This window comes from Tursiops truncatus, chromosome 5 (assembly GCF_011762595.2).
Source record: "Tursiops truncatus isolate mTurTru1 chromosome 5, mTurTru1.mat.Y, whole genome shotgun sequence".
Classification (NCBI taxonomy): Eukaryota; Metazoa; Chordata; class Mammalia; order Artiodactyla; family Delphinidae; genus Tursiops; species Tursiops truncatus.
In genome coordinates this window covers 74,478,112-74,496,934 of record NC_047038.1, presented here as the reverse complement: position 1 = coordinate 74,496,934, position 18,823 = coordinate 74,478,112, and the positions used below count along the sequence as shown (strand labels likewise).

At 37.0% G+C, this 18,823-nt stretch overlaps 1 protein-coding gene across 32 annotated transcripts in view; it reads left to right on the top strand.

Annotated features, from left to right (window-relative positions):
- CLOCK (clock circadian regulator) overlaps positions 1 to 16,353 on the top strand; it is a 132,970-nt gene extending 116,617 nt beyond the window's left edge. For 25 of the 32 annotated variants that reach the window (XM_033857043.2, XM_033857046.2, XM_073805279.1 and 22 more), the window contains 5 exons: positions 2,032 to 2,184; positions 3,012 to 3,221; positions 3,949 to 4,154; positions 8,179 to 8,434; positions 11,094 to 16,353. In XM_033857043.2, coding sequence (XP_033712934.1) covers positions 2,032 to 2,184; positions 3,012 to 3,221; positions 3,949 to 4,154; positions 8,179 to 8,434; positions 11,094 to 11,273 — 1,005 coding nt within the window. In that variant the 3' untranslated portion in view covers positions 11,274 to 16,353. The remainder of the gene's footprint in view (positions 1 to 2,031; positions 2,185 to 3,011; positions 3,222 to 3,948; positions 4,155 to 8,178; positions 8,435 to 11,093) is intronic. The other 7 variants (XR_004526684.2, XR_004526683.2, XM_073805281.1 and 4 more) reach the window with 7 other exon arrangements.
- The last annotated feature ends 2,470 nt before the right edge of the window (positions 16,354 to 18,823 follow it).

Below are 18,823 nucleotides of genomic sequence, written 5' to 3'. Positions count from 1 at the left end.
ATTATGACACTTGTACAAATATATTGGCAGTGCTATAAATTACCTAAATGTCATAATCTTGACTTTTAGCAACATATAATTGTGTAAGGTATTTATAACAGCACTGTATTATTAAATAGTATCTGGAGTTGCAGTAGTTTTTATCAGCACTGAGTCCTCAAAAGCTTTTTATTCTGAAGGGTAACAGAATTTTTATGTAAATATTTGACATATTTTCAATATTATTAGTTCATTAATCTCAAGATACTGAATAAGCATTTCTTAACATTGTAAAGGAATATTTTCATGAAATAAATAGTATCGACTATGTCAAAAATGTTAATAAGTATTCGAATCTCGTATTTCATTCAGTGATAAAGCCAAGCACTCTGCCTCTTAGTTCTGTGATTTTATTTCCCATTATTCTGCTTTCTGTGTTTATTTTTATTTTCGTATTTGTATTTAATAGAAATCCTTTAAGTGGTGACAATGTAATGTTTACCTAAAGGTATAAATAACTTTAGTTAGGATAAAATATATTTGTATGACATAAATATAAAATTTCAAATAATGAAAAATTAAGGCATGAGGGTATTAAACTTGTAATGTTTTCTCACACCTAGTGTAATCTAATGTATGATTTGATCTGGTATTGTCAACTTCAGAAGTCAGAGTTGTATACTTTGAAAAGTAATATTCAGTGTTCTCAATACAAACTTCTGAAGATAGAGTAAAAAAGCTTTTGGGGGGCATTTCTCACTTTTACATGAATTGTAGGAGACTATTTTAAGATTAAGACAGATTTCCAGTACAGTGAAATTCTTTCTGCTCTTACACCGTATCCTGTGCAGAATATTCCTGGAATTAAGTAAACGAGCTTAAGTGGTGAATCAACAAATGTGACTAAGTTTCAAGCAGTAGTAAATAGAAGCTGCCTGTAACTCAGGTGAAACAGAGAAATAAGTAAGATTGAAAACCTTATTTACTCTGTAGGTAGAATATCTATGCTTCCATTCATGTATGCATGCATTCATTTATAATCGCTTAGTCTTTAAAAGCCTAGGTTTTGTACTTGTCTGAGAACAATTTCATGGTTGGTTATCTGTCAGACTTTTACAACTTTCTAATGTCAGATTTTTATAACTTTCTAATGCACAAAGAGGACAGTCTAGGGATGACAGTTTGATGTGAACAACTCTAGGTGCAGGCTACTTTTTCAGTTGTTAAAGAGTAGAAATGAAGTTCAGTGGTAGTGCCGCAATAGGAACCTAGGTCTTCTAAAGCCAGTGTTATTAATTCATCTTGTAATCAGTCAAGATCTAGTCAGAAGCTAGACCAGAAATTTGAACAGGGGTAGTATAACAAATTACTGGTAACAGGGATTAACCACTGAAAGCAGTTAAGAGAATTCAAAAGAATACAGGGAAAACAGGTGTAGAGAGCAGCCACTAAATGTAAGTGAAAGGGAGAGTAGCCAAGGGGGAGCAACTTGGAAGACCCCCTCGACCCTCCTGAGCTCCTGCTCTTCCAGGCCAGGCTGGGTCTCAGATCCCATTAGGCAGGTGTGGTTGTAGCCACTGGATGGTCCACACATTCACGGAGGTGCCACAGACTAGGGCTGGAGAGCAAGAAGCCACTTGCTGGGGTACCAGTAACATTTGCTGGGGAGCTGCCCACTAGGATGCCAGGGAGACTTGCAGGAAAGCCACCTGCTGGAGCGCTGATGACACTCACTAGGATGCTACCCATTGGCATAAAAACAAGAAGGAAAAGCACCAGAACCAGAAAGATAGGCACCTCACTTTGCAGTATCCCTCCAGCATCGTCACTGACAGGACTGCTTGTGCCTGCTGACTACGGAGATACATTTGTAGGGTCCAGCTCCAGTATCACAAAGCCGAGCAAAGACAGGTGAATTAGGAGTTGAGAGGCGATACATTCATAACTGGCGTAACATTCTTAGCTCATGATGTACTGCTTGTGTTTCACATTTTACAGTTATGAGAAGTGATTGTAAACTGTGTTACACTTTTTCTGTCCACAATACTTAAGTTTCAGTTCTCAGCTCAGTTAGGAGCCATGCAGCATCTGAAAGACCAGTTGGAGCAACGGACTCGGATGATAGAGGCAAACATTCATCGGCAACAAGAAGAACTAAGAAAAATTCAAGAGCAGCTTCAAATGGTCCATGGTCAAGGGCTTCAGGTAAGTTATTACATTTGAATTCAAGCAAAGCATGCTATTTGCATTTTGGCTTCTTAGGAAATTGACTTTTCTTAATTAAAAGTGAGATGCAAAAGATACATTTCCTCAGTTTAGTTCAATAAATACTCATTGGTTATTTACTCAATAGGATTGTATTAACAGTCTCTAAAGATGATTCATTCCTAAGAGTGTTTCCATCAGCGTCTTTGTTTCTCCAGATTAGAGTCATCTTTTAGCAGGCTAATGTTTAGTAAGCTTTAAACCCATAACATCAAAATACTTTACATGTAGGTACAGAATTTATGACTCAATCATCAGTCATTTTTTAAAAAACATACTAGTAGGTGGGATTCAAATTAGTCTCATTTGGTCAACCAACAAGGCCACTCTAAAGTTATGTCTATCCAAGGAGACTAGGACTTTGGTCAAAGGAAACTTTAAGTGAAGGCTACTTCTGTCTAATGCCGTGAATTATAAATGGTAAGTGATGCAGAGCTGCCAGTCCACAGACCTTTGAGTAGCTCTGAGTTAGGGTAACGCTAGCTGATATAATAATCCCCAACATGTAAAAATGTCAAACAAGTGGAGGTTTTGAAATTTATAACGCTTTTTCTGACAATTAGAAACATGATAGGGTTAGGGTGACTGGAAGAATGAAAATGAGTATCATGTTTTATTCAGCAATTATTTTTTGCTCAGTGTTCATTCAGAATGACTTAGTCTTCTTGTTACTTGCGTTTTAAACTTAATTTTTAGCTGTTTTTTTTTAATGCTCTCATTCTTTTTAACTTAGAAAGATCATTTCAATGTAATCTTTATTTTTAAAGATGTTTTTACAACAGTCAACCCCTGGATTGAATTTTGGTTCTGTTCAACTTTCTTCTGGAAATTCATCTAATATCCAGCAGCTTGCACCTATAAATATGCAAAGCCAGGTTGTTCAGACTAACCAAATTCAAAGTGGAATGAATACTGGACACATTGGCACAACTCAGCACATGATACAACAGCAGACTTTACAAAGTACATCAAGTCAGGTAACGTTATCGAGTACAGTGGGCTGTGGAGTGTTCAGTGATTGAAATGTATGGTGTTGCTAAAACAAGAATAAAGCTTCATCTTGAACATTACCATATTTAAAACTTTACTAGTAATAGAAACTATAGTATTGAGAGTGATAATTAAAATATTTTGAGCAAAATTGTTCTTAATTGTTGAACATTGAATGCTTTCAGTATTTTCACATTTAAAAATTTTGCAGTTTGCTTAAAATGAACATACGGACTAGTTCTGTGTGTTAACAAAAAAAAGACTTTGACTTGCAAGTGTCTGACTAGGACATATGTTACTATAGGTGAAGACTGTATTGTTAGGGCAGTGATGGCTTAATCAACATTCTAGGAAATTTTGGTAATTGGTGTGCATCTGTGATTATAAATCTCAAGACTTCAAATGAAATATATAAAAATGTGTAATGTCAGTCACCTACTTTGGGTGTTTGAAGAAATTCTTCATGTATATTTCATATCATCCCTGTTAAGATCATGCTCCTTTTCAAAAGTCATAGCTTACCTTCCAGCAAGATACTGAAGGCTAATTCATTCTCAATGACTACAAGTTATTCCTTGATTTCTCCCAGAGTAATATGTTCTGCCACTTCTTTTTCTGTCATGTCAGCTATTGTTAGAATGATGAGTAATAGAATCATACTTCCTGAATAAATTTTTTTCAGATAATCTATCTGTAAAATCTTCTCTTTCCTAGCAGAATCAACAGAATGTACTGAGCGGGCACAGTCAGCAAACATCTCCTCCCAGTCAGACACAGAGCACTCTTACAGCCCCACTGTACAACACTATGGTGATTTCTCAGCCGACGGCCGGAAGCATGGTCCAGATTCCATCTAGTATGCCACAGAACAGTTCCCAGAGTGCTGCAGTAACTACATTCACTCAGGACAGACAGATAAGGTAGTGGTCATATTTCGTTAGTCATTTCAAAGATGTAAATTGTTTGATTAAAAAGCAATACTTTGCGGCTTCCCTGGTGGCGCAGTGGTTGAGAGTCTGCCTGCCAATGCAGGGGACACGGGTTCGTGCCCCGGTCCGGGAAGATCCCACATGCTGCGAAGCGGCTGGGCCCGTGAGCCATGGCCGCTGAGCCTGTGCGTCCGGAGCCTGTGCTCCACAATGGGAGAGGCCCGCGTACCACAAAAAACAACAACAACAACACTTTGATCTTTAAAAACGTGATTTTAATTTGTTGCTAACTCTTGAATTTGAAATAAAAACACAGAATGTATCCATTGTTTACGGACTTTATAATAAAAGAGTAACAACAAGTTTTGTTTTGTTCAGAAATGTGCTAATAAATATTGTAGAATCCAAATTCTACAGCACACTGTTACACAAGTTTTATAATAGGGTTTGTCTATATCACTATAAAACTTTTATCATTTCAGTACAGATGCTGGTGTGTTGTCAGTGTAGTAACAGTGGTTAGGGTGTTTGCTACCATAGTTTATATGTGTTACGGAGTAAGAGTAGCTCACCTTTCTTGATTTGTGTTAAGTACTGTACTACATGCTCAAAATATATTATCTCATTTAATTTTTATTTTTTAAAAAGGGTCTTTTATTTCCCAGGTAAGAATAAAGTGAGTTTTTAATAATCTGGTCAAGGGTCTATAGCTGTTAGGGAGTGAAGAAGGGTATCTGAATTCAAGCCTGGGTGTCTGATTTCAAAGCTCATGTGCTTTAACATATACTATGCTAAAGTTCTGTGGGCGCTTCTAGAAAAACCGCCATCTGTGACTTATTTTAGTCATCCAGATAGCTGACTTAGAAACAAATATTATGAAGAAATACCCTTTTCGAATATTAGGAAGGAGTCTTTCAACAACTATAGGATTTCTAGTCTTAATGATACTTTAAATACATTTTATTTTTTACTAATTTTAGTACAATATAAGTAGGCTGCTGCTTTTATAATAAAACCTTGCTGTTGTATTAGACTGTGTAATAGATTTTATTAAAGTCCTATTAATAATTTCCAGAGAGTAAAGAAGCTTCAGGATTGCAGAAGCAGTAAGAGCAGAGAGAAACTCATTTCTTCTCTTTGGAATTCAGTTCCTTCAAGTTAAAAAGTCCAGCTTTCAGCTTTGACTTCTGAAAGGAAGTATTATGAATATGCTCCACAGAAATACAGAGGACTAGATTTAAAGCCCGAGGGAAAATCCATTAACGTAGAATGTTGACATGCATTTGGGAGGACACAATTTAGCAACTGTTTGTAGACAACTGTTTTTTGAAGGGGGAAAAACATACTTCAGCAGACATTTGAGTGCCTACTTAGATGACTATGGCGCATTCTTTATCCCAGGACAAAGATCAGACTAGTCAAAGCCATAGAAAGGTAAATAATCAGTATTGTTTGATGTGATAAATCCTTACTAGGTCTTTAGAAAGGAGGAAGTGAGCAGTGTTATGGGTTGAGGCAAGCAGATGAAGAGAGGAGTGTGGTCAGGGAAAGCTTCAGGGAGGAGATACTTGACCTGAGTCTTAAAGAGCTTGGCTTTGGATAAGCATGTGGCAGGGAGTCCAGGAGGGTGTTCTAGGCAAAGGTAGGAGTGTATACAAAGCCACAGAAGTTAAGCCAAAGTAGATTGCAGACTCTTTTAGTGCCAGAGAGGGATGAGGTAGTCTCATAGTTTACCAGTGGGCAGTTGGACAATTCAGATACGAATTACTTTTTAGATTACAGAGAAATTAGTGCTTAGCATTTCTATGATTAAGCCACTTTGTAATGTTATTTGTTTCTTTGTGCTTGCTTTATAGGTAAATTTTTTACTATATATGTTTTTGCATTAAATAATGAGTTTGGTCCTGAAGTATATAATATACAGTATTTTACTTTTAAGATTTGGAATGGATTCAGAATAGATTTATTTTGTCTTATGGAGCATATAAAGTATGTATATGTGCTAAGTTTAATCGTAGTTATGTGCTTTGAACAGTTTGTAATTGCAGCTGTGTCATGCTAAATCGACGGTAGAGTCATGTCTCAATTTCCTCACCGTGATGACCAGTGTTGGAAACTAACTTCATCTCACAGAAAAGGCAGATAGAAATAATATTGTTCCCTGAAGAGGCATCGTTTTTTGTTGTTGTCCTTTTATTAAAGACTGTGGAAGAAGGAAGGTGGGTGGGAGGGAATATTAGTGAATTGTAACACGGTGGGTACTCTGCTCCTTGATAAATTTATAAATTGAGTGTATTTTTATGTACTGTTAGGATGTCGTTTAGTTTTGAATTATGTTTATAAGATACAGCTTGCAATGTAAACATCTGTAAACCTAGAGAGTTTTTTAAAAATTCCCTTATGACTGCTTTATTTTGATTAGTTTATTTTCATTAGCAAAATCATGTGTCACATATACCTACCTCCCAAGTACCTAGTAATTTTATAAAAAGAAAAAAGTTGATATTTTTAACAGGTTAAATTTTTTCTTATTGTGGTAGAATATACATAACATAATACTTACTGTGTTAACCATTTTCACACGTACAGTTCATTGACATGAGTGCATTCGCGCCATTGTGACAATCACTACCTTCAGTCGCCAGAATATTTTCTTCTTCCCAAACTGAAAATCTGTATCCATCAGACGGTAACTCCTCACTTCTCGTCCCCCTAGCTCCTGGGAACCACCATTCTGCTTTCTAAGCACATAAGCCTGTGACTTTGACTACTCTAGATACCGCATATAAATGGAATCCCATAATATATGTCTTTTCTAACTGGCTCATTTCACTTGGCATGATGTCCTCCAGGTTCATCCATGTTATAATATGTGTCAGCATTTCCTTCCTTTTTAAGGCTAAATAATATTCCATTGTAATGTATATATCACATTTTCTTGATCCATTCATCTACTGATGGACACTTGGGTTGTATCCATCTTTTGACTGTTTTGAATAGCTGCTATGAACATGGGTGTACAAGTATTTATTTGAGTCCCTGTTTTCAGTTCAGAATTGGAATTGCTGGATCATATGGTAGTTACATTTTTAATATATTTGAAAAAACACCATACTGTTTTCCATAGTGGATGAACCACTTTACATTCCCACCAACAGTGCACAAAGGTTCCAATTTCTCCACACCCTTGTCAACACTTTGTTTGATAGTAGCCATCCTAATGGATATGAAGTGGTATCTCCTAGTGGTTTTGATGTGCATTTCCCTAATGATTAGTGATGTTGAACCTCTTTTCAGTGCTTATTGACCATTTGTATATCATCTTTGAAGAAATATCTATTCAAGACTCTTGGCCATTTTTTAATCAGAGTGTGTGTTTGTTGCTACGTTGTAGGATTGCTTTATATTTTCTAGTTATTAACCCCTTATTAGATGTATGATTTGCAAATATTTTCTCCCACTCTGTGGAGTGCCCTTTCACTGTGTTGATAGTGTCCTTTGAAACATAAACATTTTTAATTTTGTTGTACAGTTTATCTATTTTTTCTTTTGTTGTCTGTGCTTTTAGTGTCATATCCAAGAAATTATTGCCCGATCCAGTGTCATGAAACTTTCCCCCTATGTTTTGTTCCAAGAGTTTCATGGTTTCAACATTTATGTTTAGGTCTTTAATCAATTTTGAGTTAATTTTTATATATGACGTAAAGGTCAAATTTCATTCTTTTGCATGTGGATATCGGAAAAAAGTTTTGTATTTTTGTTTGGGTTCACTTCATTTTGCTCTACCCACTTTTGTTTCACTGATATCCCAAAGGGAATCTTTAAAAACATGAAACAAAATTGGAACGTACAGCTTTTAGTATGGCAGTATTAAAAGGGGATTATCTTAGAGTTATACCCTATCAGTTCATTGGCAATATCATGGGTATTATCTTAGAGAAATGTTCAGCCCACCACCTTTCATAATGTATACCTTGTACTTCTGACTCCCTTTCCCGTTCTTTCCTCCTAACAGATTTTCTCAAGGTCAGCAGCTTGTGACCAAGTTAGTAACTGCTCCTGTAGCCTGCGGGGCGGTCGTGGTGCCCAGCGCTATGCTCATGGGTCAGGTGGTGACTGCCTACCCTACCTTTGCTCCACAACCACCGCAGTCACAGACACTGCCGGTCCCACAGCAGCAGCAGCAGCAGAGTTCCCAGGAACAGCAACTCCCTGCAGTGCAGCAGCCGCCGCAGGCGCAGCTGGCTCAACCGCCGCAGCAGTTTTTACAGGTAATTCTCCCCATGCGGAAGCTGTCCCAGACCTGTTTACTTTTATGGAGTGAAATTAGGGATTAAAGGAACATTTTAAAAATGATCTGAGAAGTCCATAAAGGCTCATTGTACGACTTAAATTTATATAAAGACAGAAAGCTTATCCCAGTTGGCTATTTTTTCTTCTCTTGTTCTGTCTTTGGAAAACCTTTAACCTTGCCGTGGAGATACCCCACTGTCTGAACTGCTGGATAGAGTAAGTGGCTGCTTCTTGCCCATATCAAGGTACTTTACATAGAGCTCTCTCTGGCTAGAGTTTCTGGAATTCAAGCAAAGGCACCTTTCTCTGTTCTCTTGTTTTCCTAGTGGCCCATCAAGCTGTACTCTCTACAGGGCAGAGGTGTTGAAAGGGACTTTTTAAAAAAATTAGTTTAGGCATTATCTTAAATTATTTTATTGGATTAAATTTTATAGTGACTTTTTGGTAATATATTAACATCAGAGGAGATATACTGTGGAGGCATAGCCTGCGCTGAGATTGAGTCACTGCTGTACCACATACTGTGTGAACTTTGGAGGTTACTCAACTTGCTAAAATTCAGTTTCCTCATCTGTAATATGGAGGTGCTAGTAGTTAATATCTCATGGGTAAAAGAAGCATGCAAATCACTGAGTATGGTAGAAGGCACATAACTAGCTTGATTTTATGACCACTGTCTTGATAAATGTATTAATAGACACTCAGATTAACCAAAATGCAGACACAGATCTCATGTGGGTATATCAGACAGAATCTACTTATCTAAAGGGTGCAGAACAAGGTCACCTAGATCGGGATCCTCAGCAAAGAAATCAGCAGGACAAATTTCTGGACCTCAGTACCCTCATTGGGGGTACACAGTAGCAGACTATGACATCTGGAAATCCAGCTTTTTCCTTACTGGTCTAAAAGGCCAGCGATTTTGAATGTAGGCTAAGCCTAGATTTGTGCTGGATACCATTCCATGTATGCCAGATACATATCATCAGTTTTAAAGTTATACAGCATATGGTATGATTAGAAGATTCAGTGTTATACTGTATACTCAGACATAAATACAGTGTTAATTTATCGCCATTGGTGTTCTGGTACAAATATAATTCTGAACTTGGTGATGTGCTAAACTAAAAGAGGTTAGTTGCCTAAATATCTCTGAGAATCATACAACCCCTTAGACCTTAAGCCTACAGTGCAGCCATTAATGACTGGGTTAGCTATTGTTACAAATTAATTAATGACAAGAATTTATAATAAGTTATAAACTATTCTCTAGGGGAAATGTATTCAATGAAAATTAAGCAAAAGCTTAGAAAGGGAGAAGACTTGCCTTAAGAGCTCAGTTTTCTCTCAGGGAACGAGGGCTCTTAAAAGAATGAACATTCTCTTCCACTTTTAAAAAAACATTCCAAAGACATGGAACCACTAAAGAAATAAGATAGGCAATACCCTTTAGAAATACACTCATATGCAGATAGAAATACACAATTTGTCTTTTCTGGTTATATAACACCTAGTTCCAAAGTGTACCTCTGTTGTAACCCTGTAAGGCTCATAAATATCCTGAGTTCTTTTCTTACAAAAGCTGTTCCTAATAACAGAGGGAAAAAGAAAATGTCTCCAGGTCCTTAGCGAAGCTTAATGGCCGTAAAGTTTCAAAGATCTGTCCTTTTGTGTGCGTGTGCAGGTGTCCTTCACATACATTTGCAGAAATCACCCATCACAGTTCCAGTTTAAAATTATGCACCCTGCGTCAAGATGTATTGTCAGTAGTGAGGAAAGACTTTCACTTTCTTTTGGCTAGTTTCCTTTATATCTCTAGAAGGAGCAATTAGGCAAAAGAAACTGAAGTTCATGGACTTGACATTTGCCCAAGGCCACACAGCTAATAAATAGCAGAGCAAAACTCACAGCCAGGGCTTCAGACTTCAGATTGCCCGCTCGCTTTTTGTTTTGCTTTTTCTTTGTTACATCATACTGCTACCTATAGGACATAAGTCTCTGACTTTGCCTGCCCTCATTTTTGTGGTACTTTTAAATAATAATAATGTTAATATTTAATCTTCACAGAAACCCATTGTGGGAGGTACTGTGATTCTCCTTATTTTGTAAATGAAGAAACTGAGGCCCAGAGATGTAAATAGCTTGACCAAGTTACACATCGGGTAAAATGGGGCAGCCAGAGTTTGAACCCAGGCAGTGCACCTCAGGGCCCATGCTCTTGGCCACTGAACTGCTGCTCTCACCAATCAAAAAGCCTGTGCAGAAGGTGTTGTCTGTTTGACCTCAGAATGTTCATGTTTCATATGCTCTTAGCGATGCTTAAATTGTATCATCTGTTTAAAATGTGGTCTTTAGGACATATAAAGTGAAAGAATATGCGTGGTTTGCCTCAGGGCATAGATTGCTTTCTGTACCATAAAACCTCTAGCTCAGTTTCCTTTTAAAAAATGAAATTCTGTTATACTTTCAGGAAGAGGGAAATCCTCATTAGCGTTTTCCAAAATATTATTTTTAAATGAGAAAGCAAAACTTATGTACAGATTTTGTTCCTGCAGAGAGTGGAAAAGTTGAGTAAATCTTAATGTAGACAGTATAGTGCGGGTAAAGCAGTGTTGCATAATCCATTTGTTTTTTTAGACTTCTAGATTGCTCCACGGGAACCCTTCAACTCAGCTTATCCTCTCTGCTGCATTTCCACTACAGCAGAGCACTTTCCCTCAGTCACATCACCAGCAACACCAGTCTCAGCAACAGCAGCAACTGAATCGGCGCAGGACTGACAGTTTGACTGATCCTTCCAAGGTTCAACCACAGTAGCACACACGCTTCCTTTCTGCCCTCAAGGGAGGAAGGGGGTGGCCCATAAAAGAGTTGCTCGGATGATCTGAGGATGGCATGAAAAGTTCCAGTGGTTTCATGAGATGCAGTATTGAGTGTTCTAGTTCCTGGAATTAGTTAGCAGAGAAAATGCTGCCTCGTGCTGCGGATGTGCATTAAATACCAGCCAGCAGGAGATGATCATAGGGCCATAGCCAATCCTGACAGTGTTGTACTTGCCCAGATATTTTTTGATGGAAAAAGAGTATATTGCCAAATGTTAAGAAACTCAGCTATGAAACATGACCTCCAGTGAATAAGAAAGGCACTAACAATGTTAGTAACTTTGAGTGGTTCTGTGCCTGTTTTCAAGTGTTACAGAGGATACACCACTGCCATGTCAGGGGTTTGCTTACAATGATGCCATGAAGACAGTCCAGTAGACTCAGTAGGCCCCCTTCCCCAACCCCTCTCCCTTTTCGGATAATGATGGAATAGTAATTAATTTCAGAATGTTGTATGAGTTTAAATTCTCTATGTACAGACGCTGTAAAAATAATATTATGTATATGTCTGGATAAAAGGAGAGAAAGCAAAACATTTTGTATGCTGCATGAAAGCATTATCTCCTTTAGGTATGAGTAGTTTCCTTAGATTCTGACACCATGTGCAAACTAATACATCCTCTTCTCTCTTTTGTTTACCATACAGTAGTGTTCTCTTCAGTTTCCGGGGCACAAGTCTTTTTATGTTCATACTTTGGCTGTGATGTCACAGTTTGTTCAGTGAGGTATGATGTGCTGCTGGGAATGGATTTTTTTTTTCAGGTTAAATTATTTGAAACAGGATTTTCAAGTGACTCAGAAATATCCCTCATTTCATTATTTTTCAATTATGTTTGAAAATAGGATTTGCACTGCTTTATTTTAAGATGGTTGGGAGTTTTGATCACATATTTTGATCTAGTTCATAGTTGGAAATAGTTGTGTAAATGGTTTTTAACAAGCCTGAAAGTAATTTCAAGAATGTTTCAGTTATAGGAGTGAATTTGCACACAAAATACTTTAGGCACTTTTTAACGTTCTCACTGGTGGGAATTTTAACTTTTAGGATTTGTTGGAACCTTTTTATTATCCCCACAATTTCAATGCTTCTTTTAGTCAGAAATGATTCAGGGTTATTTGAGGAAAAAAAAAAAACAAAAAAAAAACAACCCATTGTGCCTTGATTTTGATTCAGGTGATAACTCACCATCTTGAGCTCATCGTCTGGTTTCAGTAGCAGTTTTGAAATCTTGGTACATTTTTAATAGCATGTGGGTGTCAGTGCCATTAAGTTTCTAATGAAGACTGCTTTGAGTCTCTTGGTTTAGAGGTACAAATAATTTCAAAATAAAAGATGACATCCTAATGATACATCAGAGTTACTAATGTGATCACAAAGTTGTTTTGCTAAATCATCATTTTCCTTAAAGCTATGTAGTCATTTAGTAATTACCAGTAAATATTTGCTCAATGTGATCTTAAAATCCTGTGAAGAAAAAAGAAGGGGTAGGAATTGGCTTTGCCTTCACTACAGCAGTAGAATATTGTAGCTCACATGCTTCATAAACATGAACTAAGATTTCATTTGTTAATACATTCTAAAGGTAGTAAGTTCCAACCAGAATTACGTACATTAAAAAAAAAGCATTTTATAGATTTTATGGTACTAGTAATTAAATTTATAACTACAGAACAAAGGAAAATTAATGGGAAAAAATCTTATTAGAATATCAAAAATTATTACTGAGGAAAGGTAAGACAGCAAGCTATAATAAATCAAAATTGACCTTAAAAGAAAATGTGTAACAGAATTGAGGTTGTTAAATAGAAAAGATTTCAGCAATGAAAATAATCTAGTACAGAATTGCTAGATAAAGGAGTCAGGGGAACTCTCAGTCAGTTCTTAAGACTTTTCTGTTCTCAGCTTTGCTATCATCCTTAAGGGGTATACTTTGTCTTTCTGTACAAAACCATGCCTGGCCACACATAAACTAGAAAATTAATGTTGAAAACAACCAAAGAGACTTGGTACCTACCCTTCTACAAAAGAAGTGTTACTAGATGCCAATCAGTAATTAACATATCAAGGAGCTCCTCTTCTAGCTAAATGATCATGACTTTCTCATGAATGTCAAGAATAAATGTCGGAATATCTGTGTACTTGAGCATATGTACACGTGGACAACATTGATGTTGTAGAGTATGGCAACAGTATTTTTTTCCCCTTTCAGATTGCCTTTCTTAACCTTATCATGCCATTCCATATATATCTGAGTTGTGCCTCATTTATTTATTGGCAATATGTAGTGATACAGATTTAGCAAACAAAAGATATGATGAACTATCATATTAAGGTTTATTTTCCAAGTCCCATATGTAAAAAGAAAGATGGTGAACCGTGAGTACTGTGTACTTAGGTTAACACAAGCCAAGTATAAGACAAGCCACAAGGTACATCTGTAGACTGTTTGTGCACATTCTCCTCCACCAGTCCCTTCAAGCATTTTTTCATCCTCACAAATATTTGGGAAAGAAAATTAGACAAGATTTTGCTTTACAATTCCTGCTGTTCCTCACAGCTCATTTTTTTCCTGCTTAGAATTGGTTGCTACACTTAAAGGAGCAGCTTTTCTTTTGCTGTCAGAATGAAGTGTTGGATCAGAAGAGCTAGTAACTGCCTCTCAGCTCCTCCTTTAACTTGGTTTCCTCCTGCTTCCCTGGAACTTGGGCTGCAGAGCAGTCCCTGTCCCCTCCTCCGTGCATTGAGACTTGAGCATTCTGATGAAGATTCAGCAGTGGCCTGTTCTTCATTCATTTCTGTAGCCAAAGTTGTTCATTAAAATCCAAATCTAAGTCATGAAAAAATACCAAATAGGAACACCTTTCAACTACTTAAAAATCTTATCTTCCCTCTGCTTTACTCTCATAGATCCTCGGTTTTTCTTAAAAAACACTTGATTCTGGGTGGCAGTCATTAGGTGTTACCTTCTTTGGACTGCTGTGGCACTGGGTGAGTCACTGTTGTTCTCACAGCTACCAGTGAGGACTGTAAGGGTTCATGAAGTTGCTGCCACGACTGGCGTCAGACCAGAACCAAGACACTCAAAAGCACTTCAGTTTTTGAGTGAAAATACTGGGAGAAAAGCAAATACGGGGGAAGATGGGGGCAGCGTGTGAGTAAATACTACAGTTCAGTCTCCCAACTCCGTCCCAGGTTGAGGGGGTAATTTGAGTCCTGTGCTCTGCTTTGTCACGTAAATCTGGTTTAGGAATGTACTAGTAATAAAAGGATGCCAGTGACTTTGAACAGTTTGTTGTAGAATTCTCAGTGTAGATTCGTGAAAGTGTTGTAATTCTTCAGAAGTGCTTGGGTTGTTGGTCATTGCCTTAAAGCGGTCTGCTTGCAGTTAGTTAAGGGCACTGCTTGTTGAAGGGAGATGAGCCCTTGTTCAAGAAGCCTTAGGAAGGGGCCCCTTAAAATAGTACTCTATTTGCCGGCTCTACACAGACAGGTGAAAATTATTTTAAACTGGAAGTTACTCAACGTGTTTTAAGATGTCTCCACGACATTGAGGTAGCCTTTTTTTTTTTTTTTAAAGTGGACTGCAAATAGCATTTTGCTCTGGTATTGCTCATTTCTACTTTTTTTCTTTTCCTATATTTCTCTGGTAATTGAAAGTTTGTTGACGAACATTTGTGTAAAACTCATTCAAGTCTATAACCTTTCCAATGTCTGTGACCCTGTTCTTAGTCCCTCGGGAGTCAGTGTTGGAAGGTATAAACACTGGATATTATTATTGCTGAGTGAGTCTAGCCAGGAATAAGCTGATTGGAATTTTTAAACAGAGGAAAAGAAACAGCACAAAGGCACCTGCCATTTTATAGTGATTGGAGGAAAAGAGTCTTTTGTTTGGGGTGGGTGAGCGTTCTTCCAAAAGGAGCTTCTGAAGTAATTGCAAAGGAAAAGAGTTGACTATTTTTATAGCATATTTAATATATTTGTATATAACTATGAATATAATAGGAACCCTTCACATGCCTCCCCCCTTTTCTAATTTACTTCCCCTTTTGCCATAGCTCTAGCTTAGCCTCATCCGCATGGGTAACGTGCCTACTGTCAGCCTACCAAGAGATAGTGCTGCTGCTTTCTGAGACAGGTGAGAAGACCCAACTCTCATGCCTGGGGATCCTTTATATAGGAATAGCACACACTTCGCAGACAACACACCACAGTCTAAAAGCATCATTTTGAAAGGTAACAAGCACTTTATTGCAATTACTCATTTTGATAAAGTTTATTATCTTAGATACTACCATTTCTAAAGGATCCCCGAATCATCACTTAGGTGAAATTTTTAAATGACACATTTCTGAGAAATGTTTAGATCCAGTGAACCATAGTAGGTTTATGGGAGTGATTTCATGGTAGCCAAATGAACTTTGACTTTTGTTTTGAATGTGGTGGAGTCAAGAGACTGTGGATGCCTAGCTCCATTTAGACACTATTGTAAACCTATCTTGCCTAATGTGTGGACACCAAAAGAGACCAATGAGCCTGTTTATTTTCAGAGGTCTAGGAGAATTGCATCAGTGTGAATAGATGTATAGAACTAACCTAAAAGTGATTGGTAGTCATATTTTAGAATACAGTAATTTCAAGAATTATTCTGGGTGTTTTAAATGTGCTCTGAAATGTTGGCATGTCATTTCAGTGTTTCCATTTGAATTGCTCTTGTAATATTTTTGCACAGAAAGGACTGAGAAAGACTACTTTGGTTGAAGAAAAGGAAAAATAATAATAATTTGGTCATATTTTAATGTCTCCTGTGGAAACACTGGGGATGAATTTTGTTGGTACAGTTATTAATTCAGGATGTTTGAAACAGTATTGAACAGCTCACAAGAAACTAAGCAAACGTGGATATTAAAAATTAAAACTTTCTTTCCATGTGACTGTTTTGCATACTTTTTCCCCATGTCATAATTTAACACTACATTCCTTGTTTTTGTTAAATAAAATAATACTTTGCAGGTTCTGTTTTTGAGTATTTAACAATATTTTGTAAGCTGCCTGAGTTTTCCTAGGGAAACGTTCTTTAGTGAAATAGTTTATGAAGAGGTATTAAGTGAAAGTCCATCACCACCACCAGCAAATACTGAGGTGCTGCATTAAGTGACAATCAAAATAGTATTTATGGGAGAATTTAGAAAGTGGTTTTTAAAGAAGCAATTGCTTTGAAAGCAGTTCTCTGGGTTTCTTGAATAAAAATGGCTAAATGTATTTATTTATATTTTTAAATATCTTTGTGTTCTGTTTTCTCATCAGAGTGATTTCACAGCGTATTTAATTGTGGTTTGTTTTGTTTTGCCTTGTAATCTTCTATGTGGAGGACTGGCTCTTCCCATCTGGGGTGCAGTCCTTAGCCCTCGCGACGCCTCTTCATGGCGATTGGAACCTGTTCCACTTCAGGACAGCAGTGGAGCCCCAGTCCAGATGCCCCTGTGCTTCCCTGCTGTTCTCAACTTAGATAGGAAACAGTAAAGGTAACTCCTTTCAAATCTGCTTCATATAGCTCCAAGTTTTTTCTAGTTTCACTTGCTGCCTTTTCTATTTTATGGGCACTTTTAATATGATAACTTCCCCAACACAGCCAAACGCCAGTATGACAGAACCCAAAACACGCGCTGCCTGTTTGGGAAAATGTTATTAAAACAGTCAGCATCTTCTAATGGCCGTCACTATCATATCCATATTAAAATCCATCTAAAGTCCTTAAATATAGGTGGAATACTGCAAACTCTTCTACAGAAAACATTTGCTGTGTTTATATAGTGTAGTGTTGCTTGGTCCTTTAAAAACAAAGCCACACCAAACCTCCATACACAGCATTGTCCAATAAAGCAGTGTTTCAACATTTGAGGCCTAGAAATTTGAGGATACTTCTTGCTGGTCTGTATTGGAACAGAATTCCCCACCTTAGGGCTCCCAGAGTAGTTCTTGAGTCCCACAGCCCAGGTCCAGAGCACGCTCTAGCTTTTGGGATCCCTTAGAGAATGGTAATTAAAGGAGGTCAACCACCAGTTGGATTTAATGATATAAAAAATGTTTCTTGACTCTAAGGGTTAAATTGGAGACACGATGTCTTTAAATGTATGCTTTTTAGTTTCTGAGGAAACAAACGGTGACATTGCTTTAAAAACTACATTCAGATGTTTTATGATGTGTATTTTGAGTTGGCCTATACTGGTACAGATTCACTGCTGGCAATGGTTGTACCAATACTAAAGAGTTCAAATGTTAGGAAAGCTCTGTTATCTATCTTCAGATTGATGTATTATGTAACCGGACAATCACCATCAAGCAAAAAGAAGAGGAATCCTTTTCCTTTATAGATGTCAGCCAGAGCAGCTGTAACTTAGATCATCCTAGAATTACTCTGAAGTCTGTTTTATCATATGGTGTAAGTCGGGGAGGGTGCTCAGTATGGCACTTGCACATTCATTCTATGTAAAGACTGAAGCCCAAAGACGAGTTAAATTCAGTGCTGTATTGAAACCAGTCAGTGCAAAAAAAAAAAAAAGTTTTATCTCTGTAAATTTTTAATTGTTAATTTAACATCAGTTGGTAATTGTAAAAACACACACCAAATTCTTTCTAATGTTCTGTGTGGTTCTTAGTGTACTACTCTTGACATTGATGTGTCCTTACTGCTTGGTTCTTGGTTTTAAATTAAAATTAGATATAGCCTGTCATTCTTCCTTCTGAAAGGGTGGAGCTATAAATGGCTAAGAATACCTTTTTTTTCCTAAAGCAAACATTTCATTGAAATCCAGATTGATTTACAAAAACAAGACTGACATTTTCCAAGTAATAACTTCAGCCCAAATCCTAAATTACACAGAAGCACAATGGGATAATGAATGGTTTCAACGGTGCTATAATAGGTTCTCTGCTGATTTTCATGAGCTATGTTTGGAAATTCAATATTATATAAAATGCGGATCATTTTGTTACTTATTTAAATATTGCCATTTTAATTTGGTGTTACAATTGGTCACCCTTGTTTCTCAGAGCTGTCCTTTGAGAACAGGTAAAGTGTTATTAGCCTACCTCCACTCAGGCCTCTTGCTGTATAATCATTTTTCCAGGTTATGATGTGCACAGTTTTTAAAAACTATATGTACTATTATAATGCTCTTTCCCATACTCTTGTATTCAGAACCTAAAATTATAGCAAAAGAGCCAAGCAGTAGCATTGAGTTTTTTTTTATAAATGTAAAATTAATTAGATTCAGACTTTGTTTCCTTATTCAGTTTTAAAAATAAAAAATACCTCAGTGCTGTTTTCCAGTATCACCTGCATTTCTCAAAGAAATAACACCTGCTTTATGTGGCACATAACTTGTAAGAATCACATTATTTTGGATTTTAAAGAATATTAAATATTTTAAAAGCACTACCAGTGACATTTTTTCCTCTCTTTTATTCAGCAATGGAGTGTAACT